Source organism: Salvelinus namaycush, chromosome 33 (assembly GCF_016432855.1).
Source record: "Salvelinus namaycush isolate Seneca chromosome 33, SaNama_1.0, whole genome shotgun sequence".
In the NCBI taxonomy this organism is placed as follows: Eukaryota; Metazoa; Chordata; class Actinopteri; order Salmoniformes; family Salmonidae; genus Salvelinus; species Salvelinus namaycush.
In genome coordinates this window covers 31,273,710-31,288,842 of record NC_052339.1, presented here as the reverse complement: position 1 = coordinate 31,288,842, position 15,133 = coordinate 31,273,710, and the positions used below count along the sequence as shown (strand labels likewise).

The window sequence follows — 15,133 nt, the reverse complement described above, 5'->3', positions numbered from 1 at the left end:
AACCGATGTGAAATGGCTAGCTAGTTAGCACTCTCTTTCTGTCTCTCTCTCTTTCTGTCTCTCTCTCTGTGTCTCTCTCTCTTTCTCTCTCTCTCTTTCTCTCTTTCTCTCTTTCTCTCTCTCTGTCTTTCTCTCTCTCTCTCTCTCTTTCTCTCTTTCTCTTTCTCTCTTTCTCCCTTTCTCTGTCTCTGTCTCACAGAGACCTGTCGACTGACATTAATTCACATTCTTCTGTGTGCCAAGGCCATGGCCCTGTTCTGTTTTGATTCCAGGTTGATCGGATGATGACCTGGAACCTAATCAGCGTAGCATACAGTACACGTTAGGGCCAAATCATCCCATCATGGTGTTGTGAACGTTTTTGTTTCCTACGTATAACTGAGCCCCTTTCAGGCAGCACCACCAGCATGTTCTCCCCCCTACCCCCCACGCCTGTCTATAAACGCAGTGGATTACACGGTGATTACAGTAGAAAAGAGGAGGCATTTGTTAACAAGCTGAGCAGTCACACAGAGGATGCCCAGTGTTTAGAGACAGGGTATATCCACTAATATATATATATATATATATGAAAGCGTTGGGCATTCGTGAACAGGCCCCAGGTGGGTCTTTACACAGGAGACGTGGGGGGAACGTTCTGGAAGGGTCTTTTCTTTGGAGCCACACCCGACCACGCTGGCCACGTCAATTCCCGAGCCCCACCCGATATCCGACGTCAGGAGCGATTTTTCTCGGCAACCCGACCCACACGCATAGAATTGTTCCGATCCGTGACCCGGCAAATAAGATTCATTTATTTAATAGTTTTTTTTGGACTCCAGAATAGTAGGCTATTACTCCCTTCCCTGCATGAATTCAATTGTCTACATGTCTATTCAACATTTGAATAAAAGGAAACCATGCCGTGAATTACATAGCCTTCTAATTATCCCTCTTACATAATGAAAGCATATAGCGACATTCAATATTGTTTAGATAATCAAATTGAAACTTAAATAAACAATTCCCAGAATGGAATACATTGATTTAGCCTAGGTTTCTCTCATTATTACCAGCTCACCAGTTTTAACCTGCGGTTGGTCTAAATGAACGAAAGCCTGAAATAACATAATAATTAACTGGTAATAAACTGAAATGGCCTATCGTAAACAAATACCTACTTGCACTTTGTTGCAGGCCGTGTGTCCATCTACCAGGTTGTTGACCTTGTCCACAATCCTTCCAAACCAAACCGGGGATTTCACCTGTTTCCACAACCACGGTGGCCTATTCCCCTTCTTTTTATTTCTCCATTAGCCATTTTCACATGAGCTATACTAGCCAGGGAAAGTAGGCTTGGCAACGTATTCTCACTTGGGGGGGGGATGAACTACAAGCCGATCTGCGGGTTTGAAATAATGTTTTCATTCCACCCGCCAGTGGATTTGTTTATTCCGGATCAACAGCAGGGAACCGTGGGTATCCAACCCGATGCAGGACTCTAGTCTCAGGCGGTGACTCCTAGGAAATATTGAACTGTTATTTCGAACACTACCATCTCCAGTTTGTCTCTCGAAAAAAGAGATTTCATTGAGATAGAACTAACCTGGATAAACAAAAGGTAAAACAAAGATTTTCTCATGACACCAGAGACTTAGATGATGAACGAGAGACCCAAATCTCCGTCTCGCTGAGAGACTAATCTAACTCCTCTCAGAATCTCTTTCACTCCACTGGGACTAATAATCAGACTTTTCATCTCTGCCACCAGTTCTGTCGCATCGAGTGTGAAACTCCCAATTAAGTTGTTTTTCATACCCTTTTATTGATATCTCTGCAAAAAACAGCCCTGAGCGATAACGATCGATGGAAACCGGGAAATGAAGGTTATGGCCGGCCTCCCGTCATTCTCTCTAGGAACTATTAGTCAAGAATGTGACTCACTGTCGGTAACTTTTAGGTGGTTCAATTAGGAATGTTTCCTCCACAAATAAAGAGCCTGGTTTGTTACGTTATAACAAAACAAAATCTGCTATTTCAGAAGGGAATTAAGACACACAAAAAACTATGTGTAACATCATACATGTATATGCGTGTGTGTGTGTGTGTGTGTGTGTGTGTGTGTGTGTGTGTGTGTGTGTGTGTGTATCACGTCTCAGATTGAAGCCTGCAGCATGGAGGCGGAGAAGATCGACTCACTCATCAACTACGGCAGCCCCACCCTGGTCTCCCACGTGCCCCTGTCTGCCTTCCTCACCTCCGACGTCTCCATCTCCACCATCAGGTCCACGGGATACCTCAGCTCCTCGCCCTCCTCCCTGCCCATCTTCCTCTGCCTCGCCTTGGGCCTCGTCCTCATTCTAGCCCCAGGCATAGCCGAGGCCTAGCTAGACCCCGGTAGCCAGCCAGGCTCTGGTGGCACGAAGCCGGGTCTGTTGTGGACTATTCTAAGGGACTCTCTCCCAGGTCATTGCATGACATGAAGCATCATCCTGTAAAAGCCTTGACAATCAATCCTATTAACTCTACTGCACAAGCGTCAATCATAGACGAGAAGCTATGAGATTCATATTGTTCCAATGACAGAGGAGCTTTGGTTCCACAGAACTCTCTATATATATCGTGACAGGGAAGATTAGTTTTTTATCACACAGTGTTTTGTATCCAGTAGCTCTCTCCTCCTCTAAAGCTGTGGAGGTGTGTGTGTGTGTGTGTGTGTGTGTGTGTGTGTGTGTGTGTGTGTGTGTGTGTGTGTGTGTGTGCAGAACACACAACCCCCCCCCCCCCCCCCCCCCCGTCCTCCTTACCTTTTCCCTCGCCCACTTCTCCTCGCCTCTCCTCCCCCCTCCCCTCTCCTCCCCCCATCCAGGTTTTGCATTTGTACTATTGTAAATAGAGGAGTTGGGAGTTGCAGACTGAGACATTCTGAACGTCAAACAGGTGGAAGACAAGCATCCCCCCGCTCTATAAGCTGAAAACACACAAAAAGGGATTCCCATTGTTCCTTTAGTGTAGATAAGATATATATTAAAAAAATAACAGGAACAATAGCCATGTTTTTAATGAAAATGACAATCATCACTTTTCCCAGCACTTGGGTAAAACAAATGTGGGACAATATGCCTTGTATATAGTTCCTATAGAAAGCAAATGCAATAACTCTGTAATGTTGATAAGAATTATTCTGGAAAATATTCTATATTTGATATGCATAAGACATGGATTGAAACGTGATTCACTATGTGCCTCTTTTTTAATGATATTTTATGTTATATTCTTGCATGATGACAACATTTTTTTAAATCCAGAATGTATTGTATTATGTTTGTCCTGTCCATTTGATTTGATGTTGTTTCTATGCCTACGCAACAGGAAGTGTCCCCGTCGTTCTACAGTATTATCGTGCTAGGCAGCTTTGAAGCACATTTCTTTTTGTCCAAGGGTCTTTGTAGTATTACACCTGTTTGTCTCTAAGAGTTTTTTTTTTTTCAATTAAGTTTTTTTTGTTGTGTGTTATTTTTGTGATATCAAATGTGTTCATATTGCCAATGTTTAGAAAGAGTAGAGGTGTAGGCACTTACGCAATACTTTAATCATCACTCTATTGCATCATTTTCTCGGGCGGAGATGCCAGTACTTGCAATGTGTGTGTGTGTAAAATGCCAACAGATTGCATATTTTATGGAATATAAAATCCTCCAATCAAACAGACGGTTGCTTTTTGTTGTACATTTCATCATAACTCCTTAGGAATATTTTTTTTTTTTTCAGATTTCACAGGGAAGTCGAGTACTATATAAAATATTACCAGAAATATTGTATCAATCTAATCAATATGATTTTGCTCAAGAGTGAATTAGAACTGAAAGGTCACTGGTTAAACTCTTCATTATCTTCAGGTTCTTTCGCATTTGTCTTCCTCATCCTCCTCGTTCTCAAATGGAGAAGTTCCAAGATCCCTCCTCTCAGTGGGTTTTGTGAGAAAGAGGCAAGGAGAGAGGACACGAGGAATCAAAGGAAAAGACCAAAGCCCCCCTGTCTCCTCTAACATGTAATAATATACTATTACCACAAGGGGGCAGGCTGTGACAGAGTAACGGAGAGGAGACTGTCTGCTTCCTCAACACTTCCTAGGGCCCCTTGTCTGTAGTGCTCCAGAAAGGGGATGAGAAAGTGGAAGACCCTGGTGTCTGATAAAGGCCTCGGCGGCTCCCCTTAAGTCTGATTTACATGATCCACTGTGTAATTAATGACCATGACAAGCACAGCCTCCATGGGTCCTCTCGCTCTCTCTCGCTCTCTCGGATTTGGACTGGTGTGTGTCTGCTTGAGATGTGTTAATCTTTTTAGTGGGATGAACCCTCTCAGCTCTCCTCAAGAGCAGCCATGTATCCAAATGTAGAATTGGTTCCTAGAACTGAACAGCAGTTTTCTTTCTGATCCACTGCTGAAATACTTCACCTCAACCATTTTAAGTAACAACCAGTGCCCAATAGAACCTACTGCCCATACAGTAATGTACTAATACACATACGATGTGATGGAGTGTAATCATTAGTCCAAAACGTTTTGCAACGAAAACCGTTTACTTCCAAACGGAAAGCGTTTTTCCAATTCAGGTAGGTCCCTCCCTGTTTTGTTCCATTTGCTTCCGTTCCTAGTGAAGACACCCCTGGCTTGGGCAGTCATGTGATGGAGATTCCAATGAGATCTAGGGAGGAGCAGAGATGAACTTGCCTTTCCAGGAATTTTCCAGGAATGTGAAATCCCATTGAAGGATCCCGACCACCGCCGTCTGATAATCCCTCAACGTGAAAGAGCACGTCTAACTAGCCAGTGCCCAAGACGCCAAAAGTCACATCTACAGCCGCCTGCCTCTCTAACTTTAGGAACTGATCCGCTCTCGCTGGTTCTGTAAAGCAGTGTGGTATGTTGTCCTGTAGTGCACCCTATTAGATTACAGCAGAATTTATTCGATACACAGTCACTTTTCTTTCCTTTCGCGCTTATGATCATAATGGATTCAATTAATGTAACTGCTTTCAATTACAGCTCCCAAGGCTCTTTACATAGCGAGCTGAGTCATTTACTGTAGATCACTCATCACTGACATAATATCCCCACCTATAGTGATGCATGGCAGCCATTTTGTGCCAGATGGCTCGTTGTACATTAGCAGTAGCCGTGGTGAGATGAGAGATGACTAAAGTCAATACTGAGATTCCTGATAGTGAACTCTATCCCTGAGCTCCTTGTCCTCAATCTCTTCAGAGTGGCTCATACAAGTCCCTGCTTGGCAATTTACTTGCATTAGAGGTTCTGCCCAAAAAACATCGCTCTTGAATACAAAAGTGATTTCTCATTCTTCCTCAGCCCTAACCCTAAATATGTCAAAATGCATTTATCTTACCTTTATTTAACTAGGCAAATCAGTTAAGAACAAATTCTTATTTTCAATGACGGCCTAGGAACAGTGGGGTTAACTGCCTTGTTCAGGAGCAGAACTACAGATTTCTACCTTGCCCGCTTGGGGATTCAATCTTGCAACCTTTCAGTTACTAATCCAACGCTCTAACCACTAGGCTACCTGCTGCATTGCTCAGTCTACCATAATAGATCACTCCAAACAAAAGGTTCTGGATTACGTGAGGCCTTAACACTCTCCAAATAAGTAAACTACACATTCAATTTCATGGCGGAAATGCTCATTGTTCGAAGCTGAGAAAGAGAGAGAGAGAGAGTCAGAGTTTAGAGCAGGTATATGATTCATCACATCCATAGTTTAAAGCAGATATAAAATCTGCAGTGCTTGTGTGCTAGCTTCCTCAACAGTACAATAACCAATATCAATAATAATCAAAAGTCTAATAAAAAGTAACAGGTCATTAGAAGAAGGTAATATACATAGCGTAGCACCTCGTATTATCGGTATAAATAATATTACCTTCAACAGTGTTATCTTGTGGTCAAGCTGTCAATGTTTTATCATTATTGGTGTCGTAAAAAAATGTTAACTAACGGGTTAGCAATTAGCATGTTCGACATTTCAGTGGAAATACTACTACTATCAAATAAAATCAAAGTTTATTTGTCACGTGAAATGTGATTTTTTATTTTTGATAAGCGGTTTAGCAAAACAAATACTTCCCGTATTATCGGCATATGGTCCCCAGTTACTGACCACTTTACTGTTTTGTTCAATTACAAGATATAGCCGTTTAATTTTGTTCTAAAAAAGAGACACCAACCTCATATCCGAAGTGTTAACTAGATAGTTAACTAGTTGGCTAGCTTTCCGGTAAAAAAAAATATTACTTGCCTGAAATCCGCTATATTTCAGAGGTAAAATCCGCTATATTTCAGAGGTTGGATGTTAAATGATGTGTGGTCTGTCGCGCAGTAAATTTTTACAATATACAGCGTGTCCCACAACGTGTATATACTGTATATTCGTTTTTTTGAAAACTCTCAAAATCTAAATTAACTTACATAAATTGCAATGAAATCGGTGGTCAGCTGGCTAGAAGGGTGTCTTTAGTCGCAAAACGTACCGTTGTTTTCCAGTCCATTTAAATGTTGAGCTGGAGGTGATTTAATCCTCTAATCGCTAGAGAGTGTTCGAAGTTAGGGGGTGTCCGAAGTTAGGGGGTGTCCGATGTTGGGGGGAAATTCGCTAGTAATAAACTGATATATACACAATAGGATATGTAGTATAGATTATTCATGTGATATGTCAAGTATGACTTAATTTACAAATATAGAGTGTATAGTGTCACAAAGTTTAATCAATAGTATATTTAATTGTACCTTTATTTAACTAGGCAAGTCAGTTAAGAACAAATTCTTATTTTCAATGACGGCCTAGGAACAGTGGGTTAAATGCCTTGTTCAGGGGCAGAACGACAGATTTTTACCTTGTCAGCTCGGGGATTTGATCTAGCAACCTTTCGGTTACTAGTCCAACGCTCTAACCACGAGTCTACCTGCTGCCCCTATATAATAGAACAGCAGCATTGTGTGCGTGCGTGCGTGCGTGCGTGCGTGCGTGCGTGCGTGCGTGCGTGCGTGCGTGTATGTAAAGGATAGATGTATGGACAGTCAGTGTAGGTCTGTGCAGGAAGACAGTTAGGGTTAGCTGTTCAGCAGTCTGATTGCCTGGTGGTAGAAGTGGTCTTGGAGCCTGTTGGTCTGAGGCCCCATGCTCCGATACCGCTTGCCAGATGGTAACAGAGTGAACAGTCCGTGGCTCTGGTGACTGGAGTCCTTGACGATCTTCCGGGTCTTCCTCCTACACCGCCTGACATAAATGACGGCGGGCAGGGAGCTCGCCCTCTGTGATGTATTGGGCCGTTCGCACCACACTCTGTGGAGCCTTGCAGTTGAGGGCAGTGCAGTTGCCATACCAGGCGGTGATACAGATGGTCAAGATGCTCTCGATGGTGCAGCTATAGAACTTCTTGAGGATCCGAGGGCCCATGCCAAATTTTCTTCAGTCACCGGAGGTTGAAGAGGCGCTGCCGAGCCTTCTTCACCACAGTGTCGGTGTGATTGGACCATGTCAGGTACTCTGTGATGAACACACCAAGGAACTTGGTAGTCCACAATCAGCTCCTTGGTTTTGCTGACGTTGAGGGATAGGCTATTTACCTGGCACCGCTCTGCCAGGGCTCTAACTTCCCTTTTCCACGCTGCAAAATCACATAGTGTGTTTGGTTTACAGGTGACAGGTTGGGGACACGACACGGTGTTGGTGGCAGACCCCTCTTCATGTGGTAAATGGGATGTCACCAGCTGTTCAGGCTGGTACATCCAGGATCCTGCTTGGGACCATATGTACGTGCACCCCGCATCATTAGTGTGAGAGAATGAGGGCAACACCATTAATATTCACATCTGTCACTCACTCCTGAAAGAATCCCCCCACCACCTGGCCCCGTTGCTCCCTCTCTTTCACTCAAACTCAAAAGTACGCCCCTTTTTGAAATTGTCGCATATTATCACCACGCATTGTCACAGAAAGACACAGACGCCATGTTTCCTTCTTTCCTTCCTTCCTTGTTTACTTCCTTATTTCTTTCCTTTTTTCCTTTTTTCCTTCTTTCCTTCCTTTCTTCTTTCCTTCCTATCTTCCTTATTTCCTTCTTTCCTTCCTTCCTTCTTTCCTTCCTTCCTTCTTTCCTTCCTTCCTTCCCTCGCACAATGCCAGACCTAGTAAGACTGAACAAAGATATGTGTAGTATATCCCCATGTTACTGAGGAAATGCAGAGGAAAGGTGATGACATCCCTGCCAAAGGCTAAGCTAACTGAACAAGAGTGTGCAAAGCTGTCATCAAGGCAAAGGGTGGCTACTTTGAAGAATCTCAAATCTCAAATATATTTTCAAAATTCTTCAATCTCTGTCAAATTGGTTGTTGATCATTGCTAGACAATTGCTAGATTTCCAAGTGGATTAAGTCAAAACTGTAACTCGGCTACTTGGTAAACAACTCCAGTGTGTATTTGGCCTTGTGTTTTAGGTTATTGTCCTGCTGAAAGGTGAATTAAACTCCTAGTGTCTGGTGGAAAGCAGAATGAATCAGGTTTTCCTCTAGGATGTTGCCTGTGCTTTGCTCCATTCCGTTTCTTTTTTATCCTTAACGATTACAAACATAACATGATGCAGCCACCACTATGCTTGAAAATATGGAGAGTGGTACTCAGTAATGTATTGTATTGGATTTGCCCCAAACATAACACTTTGTATTCAGGACAAAAGTCTTTGCAGTATTACTTTAGTGTGTTATTGCAAACAGAATGCATGTTTAGGAATATTTTAATTCTGTACATGTTTCCTTCTTCTCACTTTGTCATTTAGGTTAGTATTATGGAGTAAGTACAATGTTGCTGATCCATCCTCAGTTTTCTCCAATCACAGCCGTTAAACTCTGTAACTGTTTTAAAGTCACCATTAGTCTGATTGTGAAATCCCTGAGCGGTTTCCTTCCTCTCTGGCCACTGAGTTAGGAAGGACGCCTGTATCTTTGTAGGGACTGGGTGATACACCATTCAAAGTGTAATTAATAACTTCACCATGCTCACAGGGTATTAAGCTAATTTTGAACTTCTGAACTTATTTAAACTTGCCATAACAAAGGGTGTGAATATGTATTGACTCGAGACATTTCAGCCTTTCATTTTTAATTCATTTGTAAACATTTCAAAAAATATAATTCCACTTTAACATTATGGCAGCGTAACTCTGTCCTTGGGACCCCAAGGAATGCACATTTGGTTACTGCCTCAACAATACACAGCTGATTCAAATGATTAATGCTTGATGATTAGTTCATTATTTCAATCAGCTGTGTAGCCTGAGGACCGAGTTTGGGAAACCTTGCATTATGGGGTATTGAGTGTAGGCCAGTGACCCCAAAAAATTCTAAATGTAATCCATTTAAATTCAGGATGTAACACAACAAAATGTGGAAAAAGTCAAAGGGTGTGTATACTTTCTGAAGGCACTTCCTTTTTGGTTGTTTGTAACATGTTTTGTTGTTTTTCTGTAATACTACTAGCCACTTACACATGTTTTGAAGTTGGCTTTAGCTAGCCCAGATAGGGTTCCAATCTCCAAACCTCATAACTATCTACCAAGAAGCCATTTCAGGCTATCAAGTTAGAGTAGATAGGTTAGCTGGCATGCCTGCTGGCAAGGTTGGTAGACTTTGGAAAAGCAAGCAATTACTAAATGTACTGATTAAGACTCACATTCCTTTCAAACTTTTACCCCAATTTCAGCAGAAATGCAGAGAAGCATATTTAGTTTCTTTAAAAAAATAACCACCAGTCAGAAGAATACAGACAGCTCTAAAGGTATACTTGGATATTCAGAAAAATATACATATATATATATATAACTAAGCATAATGATTATAAAATCAAATTGAATTTGTCACATACTTCATAGTCTACACCTGTTGTTTTAACAGAGAGATATTGAAACATTTTTGAAAAATAATAACACAAGGAATAAATACACAATGAGTAATGATAACTTGGCTATATACACGGGGTACCAGTACCGAGTGGATGTTCAGGGGTACGAGGTAATGGAGGTAGATACTGTATATACATATAGGTAGGGGTAGAGTAACTAGGCAACCGGATAGATAATAAACAGTAGCAGCAGCGTATGTGATGAGTCAACAGGATAGATAATAAACAGTAGCATGTGATGAGTCAAAGGACTCTGTAAAAGCTTGTCAATACAGACTATTTATTTGTCTCATGGCTTGGGGGTAGAAGCTGTTCAGGGTCTTTCCTGTTGGTTCCTAACTTGGTGCATCGAATACCGCTTGCTGTGCGATAACAGAGAAAACAGTCTATGACTTGGGTGGCTGGAGTCTTTGACCATTTTTAGAGCCTTCCTCGGACACCACATGGATGGCAGGGAGCTCGGCCCCCACTACCCTCTCTAGCGACTTGCGGTCGGATGCCAAGCAGTTGCAATACCAAGCGATGATGCAGCCAGTCAAGATGCTCTCAATGGTGCAGCTGTATAACATTTTGAGGATTATGGCTCTAAATAGCTGGAAAATGCTGTTTTCAGGTGTTCGAAAAATACTAAATTCTTGTTCCCCCTCAGATATTTGGGGTGCATGACGCCCCTGAGAGAGAGCGACTCATGGTTTCAGTGCTTCACCAGCTTGACTCAGCACATGGCTAATTTGCCCCTCAACCTATCTGTTCCTCTCATTTGCATGGCCATGTGGTGCAGTTGGTTTCCTTCCAAGGAGAAGAGGCCACTTCAAACTGAACCAGACACTAGCTACAGAGACTTTGGTGGAGGCCAGTGCACTTTCTAGAGACATTTCTAATCAACCGTTACAAGGTTTCTTCTAACCAAACTGTTACATGGTTTCTCAAGAGAAGCCAAAACAAAAGCATACCGTGGGAGCTGCTCACTGATAAGGGAGATGTTATCTACTCGGCTTGATTGCCATTGTGAGTCAAAAGTATTGATGTAACCGTTTCCTGTGTCCTCAATAGAGACGTAGACACAGCAGAATGCTGCTGCCTTTGGTTACTCACTCTGATAAAAACATATTTATTTATTTCACCTTTATTTAACTAGGCAAATCAATTAAGAACACATTCTTATTTATAATGACAGCCTACCAAAAGGCAAAAGGCCTCCTGTGGGGACGGGGGCTGGGTCTAAAAATAAAAATGTAGGACAAAACACACATCTCGACAAGCGAGACACCACAACACTACATAAAGAGAGACCTAAGACAACATCACAGCACGGCAGCAACACAACATGACAACACAACATGACAACACAACATGGTAGCAACATGACAACACAACATGACAACACAACATGACAACACAACATGGTAGAAACACAACATGGTAGCAACACAACATGACAACACAACATGGTAGCAACACAACATGACAACATAACATGACAACATGGTAGCAACACAACATGACAACACAACATGGTAGCAACACAACATGGTAGCAACACAACATGACAACACAACATGGTAGCAACACAACACAACATGAAAACACAACATGACAACACAACATGGCAGCAACACAACATGACAACATGAGAACATGACAACACAACATGGCAACACAACATGACAACACAACATGACATGACAACATGGTAGCATCACAACATGACAACAATACAACATGACAACAATACAACATGACAACACAACATGGCAGCAACACAACATGACAACACGACAACACAACATGACAACACAACATGGTAGCAACACAACATGACACACAATGTGATATCAATACAACATAACAACAACACAACATGACAACAACACAGCATGGTAGTAGAACAACATGGTAGGAACACAACATGGCAACAGCACAACATGGTAGCAGCACAACATGACAACAACACAGCATGGTAGCAGGACAACATGGTAGCAACACAACATGGTAGCAACACAACATGGTAGCAGCACAACATGAAAACAACACAGCATGGTAGAAGCACAACATGGTAGCAACACAACATGACAACAACACAGCATGGTAGTAGAACAACATGGTAGCAACACAACATGGCAGCAGCACAACATGGTAGAAGTACAACGTGGTAGGAACACAACATGGTAGAAACACAACATGGTGGCAACACAACATAGCAGCGACACAACACGGCAGCAGCATAGCATGGTACAATAGCAGCACAACGTGGTAGCAGTACACACGGTGCAAATATTGTTAGGCACAGAATTCAACTGATTGTAAACATGGGAGAAAAAGTCAGTCTGTCACTCGGAGACAAATCAAAAGGCTGCAAAGGAATAGGAGGAAGGTATCATTGTGGTATGTAAAAAAGACAGTAAAATATACACCTCCAGAGATTCTACTTTGTAAGGCCTCACAACAAGCGACGTCTTGCGGAAATAAGACAGCAACCTGTCATGAATGATATCAAAGTGACTGTGCCACTGGTGTAATGTTATTTTTATGATTGTATTGCTTGAACAATTGTTCACAAAGTGACTGTGATGTATTTGTATTGATATAGCTGCATTAGGGTTGGGGGGGGGGTGTCTGCCGGCTTTCAGCTTCGTTCTACCTCAGCAGATAAGCTGCTTCCTACTGAGGGGGCCGACGAATGTGCACCACTTTTCATCAAAGGCGAACACTAATGATACAAGTTTAAAAATCATTTTTGTGCCTCCCTGTACTCTTTCCAAAAGGAATTCTGGAGAAACGTGTAGTGTTCAACAATGTTCAACATGAAGGACAAGACTTGTAGAGATATTCATGAGCTTCAACATTTTTCCCCTTTTTTCCCCCTAATTAGTACAGGAATTCTGTTATCTTTCCAGTACTATGTAATTCACTGAACAAGTTCACTCGAGAGCAAGGCACTCCCTGAAGATAAAATATTTTTCACTTGCCCTACTTAAAACCCTTTACATTTAAACAGAAACAGACTGTTTTTTTGGAGTTGAACATACATTACAGAAATGACTATGGTTCAGTGGACTGATTGTTAGTCGCCATCGTTTTCAGCCGCTAAAAGAGATGTCTAGAACATGATATCATCTTCACTTTGACATAACATCAAGGTTTTCGTCTGCAACCTTTACTCATCCAGATTTCAAAGCCAACCAGGTTGGCTGAACATAGGCTACTATAAGTATGATAGTCGAGCTCATTGCCTGGCAAATAAGTTGTACCCCCAAAAATGTGCAAACTGTATTGGAAGGGAGATACTTCAGAACAATAAGAACTGAACAATATAAGGTGACGAATTATACATAATTTGACCATAAATCCTGGTCCTGATCTCGGGTCAGATTTACGGTTTGAGCTCAGCCTTACAGACGAGACAAGGTGGGAGGGGGAAACTTATACAGGACCATCGGAAAAGGCCACACCCTCCAGAGTGAAATTACACAATTGTCAAAAGTCAACATCTTGTCTTGGGGGCTGTCGTGCTAGTATGACACAGCGTAGCATCTGTAAACTCTCCTCAGCCTTCTGCTCTGTCCCTAAGGGGACCAGACGGCACAGTGGCCAAGATCCTAATGGTGGTGTATAGGAGGAATTTTTGGGGGACCAGGTCACCCCACCAAAAATAGGAATGACAGATAAAGGACACCCAACCATTCCCGGCCTGTGCTGGCACCCCTCCATCACCACCACCAGAGCCTGGGCTGTTTCTGGGTAGATGACTCCAGGAGGGGCATAGTCCACTCTACTCTCTCTCTGTTGAGCAAACACTGGCCTGCCGGCTGTCGCAATACCCAAAGAGCAGAGTTTTCACGTTGATTCCCCCTTCGTTTTTTTTTTAGGAGGGGACTCATTAATGCATCTGTGGGGGATTGGTGGGAGCGCAGAGTGTGCAAACTGAATATTCAGGAAATTACACAGATGGAGATCAAACAATGGACCATCATCAATCTCTGTCACCAACCATAGGTATGGGAGGGGAGGTCAGGGGCTTTATCCTGTTGAGGGTAACAGAGTGAGTGAGTGAGTGAGTGAGTGAGTGAGTGAGTGAGTGAGTGAGTGAGTGAGTGAGTGAGTGAGTGAGTGAGTGAGTGAGTGTAGTGAGTGGGTGTGAGTAAACCTAACCTTAACCATTTTAATTAACCCTTCTCCTGACCCTATCCTTAGCCCTTTAATCTAACTCCTAACATAACCCTAACCTTATTAACCCCTTAAAGTTAATCCCTAGCCTAGCTAACATTAGCATTAGACACCTAGCCACCTAGCTAAAGTTAGCCACAACAAATTGGAATTTGTAACATATCATACGTTTTGCTAATTCGTAACATATTGTACGTTTTGTAAATTCGTAACATATCATACGAAATGGATAATGGACATCCACAAATGAATACATATCATACAAAATGTAACATATCATACTAAATGGAGAGGCCTCGGATTTACGTAAAGAATAATACAAAATGCTCTGAGACCAGGTTGCAGCAGGTGTGATAAAACTAGGACTTGATTGGTTGATTGTGATGTCAAGAAAGCAGAGCAGCGTTTTTTCCCCTAGGTCCAGTTTCCTGATAACGATGAAACTTAAGCTTGTGAGTGTTTGAACGATGTACCAAGCAGTGCACTTGTTACGAATTGAAACTGAACGGTGTCGTTACAGGAGAAGTCTCGTGCTGAAAATTATTCCAGAATATAGGCGAGAGAGCTCGCTGTAGCTCTTAAATGATTTATGGCTATTCATATTTTTTACACAATACAGTTTTACCATCAAGAGAAGACTGTAGTCTATTCTGTAGTCTATTATGTATTCTAAGTGTTTGTATTATGTTGGCCATGTGTTCTGTATTCTAAGTGTTTGTATAATGTTGGCCATGTGTTCTGTATTCTAAGTGTTTGTATTATGTTGTCTATGTGTTCTGTATTCTAAGTGTTTGTATTATGTTAGCCATGTGTTCTGTATTCTAAGTGTTTGTATTATGTTAGCCATGTGTTCTGTATTCTAAGTGTTTGTATTATGTTGGCCATGTGTTCTGTATTCTAAGTGTTTGTATTATGTTGTCCATGTGTTCTGTATTCTAAGTGTTTGTATTATGTTGTCCATGTGTTCTGTATTCTAAGTGTTTGTATTATGTTGGTCATGTGTTCTGTATT

General features: G+C 42.0%; 1 protein-coding gene across 1 annotated transcript in view; it reads left to right on the top strand.

The window, feature by feature from the left end:
• LOC120027912 (reversion-inducing cysteine-rich protein with Kazal motifs-like) overlaps positions 1 to 2,725 on the top strand; it is a gene marked incomplete at its 5' end in the record, with an annotated part of 72,263 nt that extends 69,538 nt beyond the window's left edge. The window contains one exon of the mRNA XM_038973007.1: positions 2,139 to 2,725. Within this exon, the coding sequence (XP_038828935.1) occupies positions 2,139 to 2,366 (228 nt within the window). The remainder of the gene's footprint in view (positions 1 to 2,138) is intronic.
• Between the last annotated feature and the right edge of the window lie 12,408 nt (positions 2,726 to 15,133).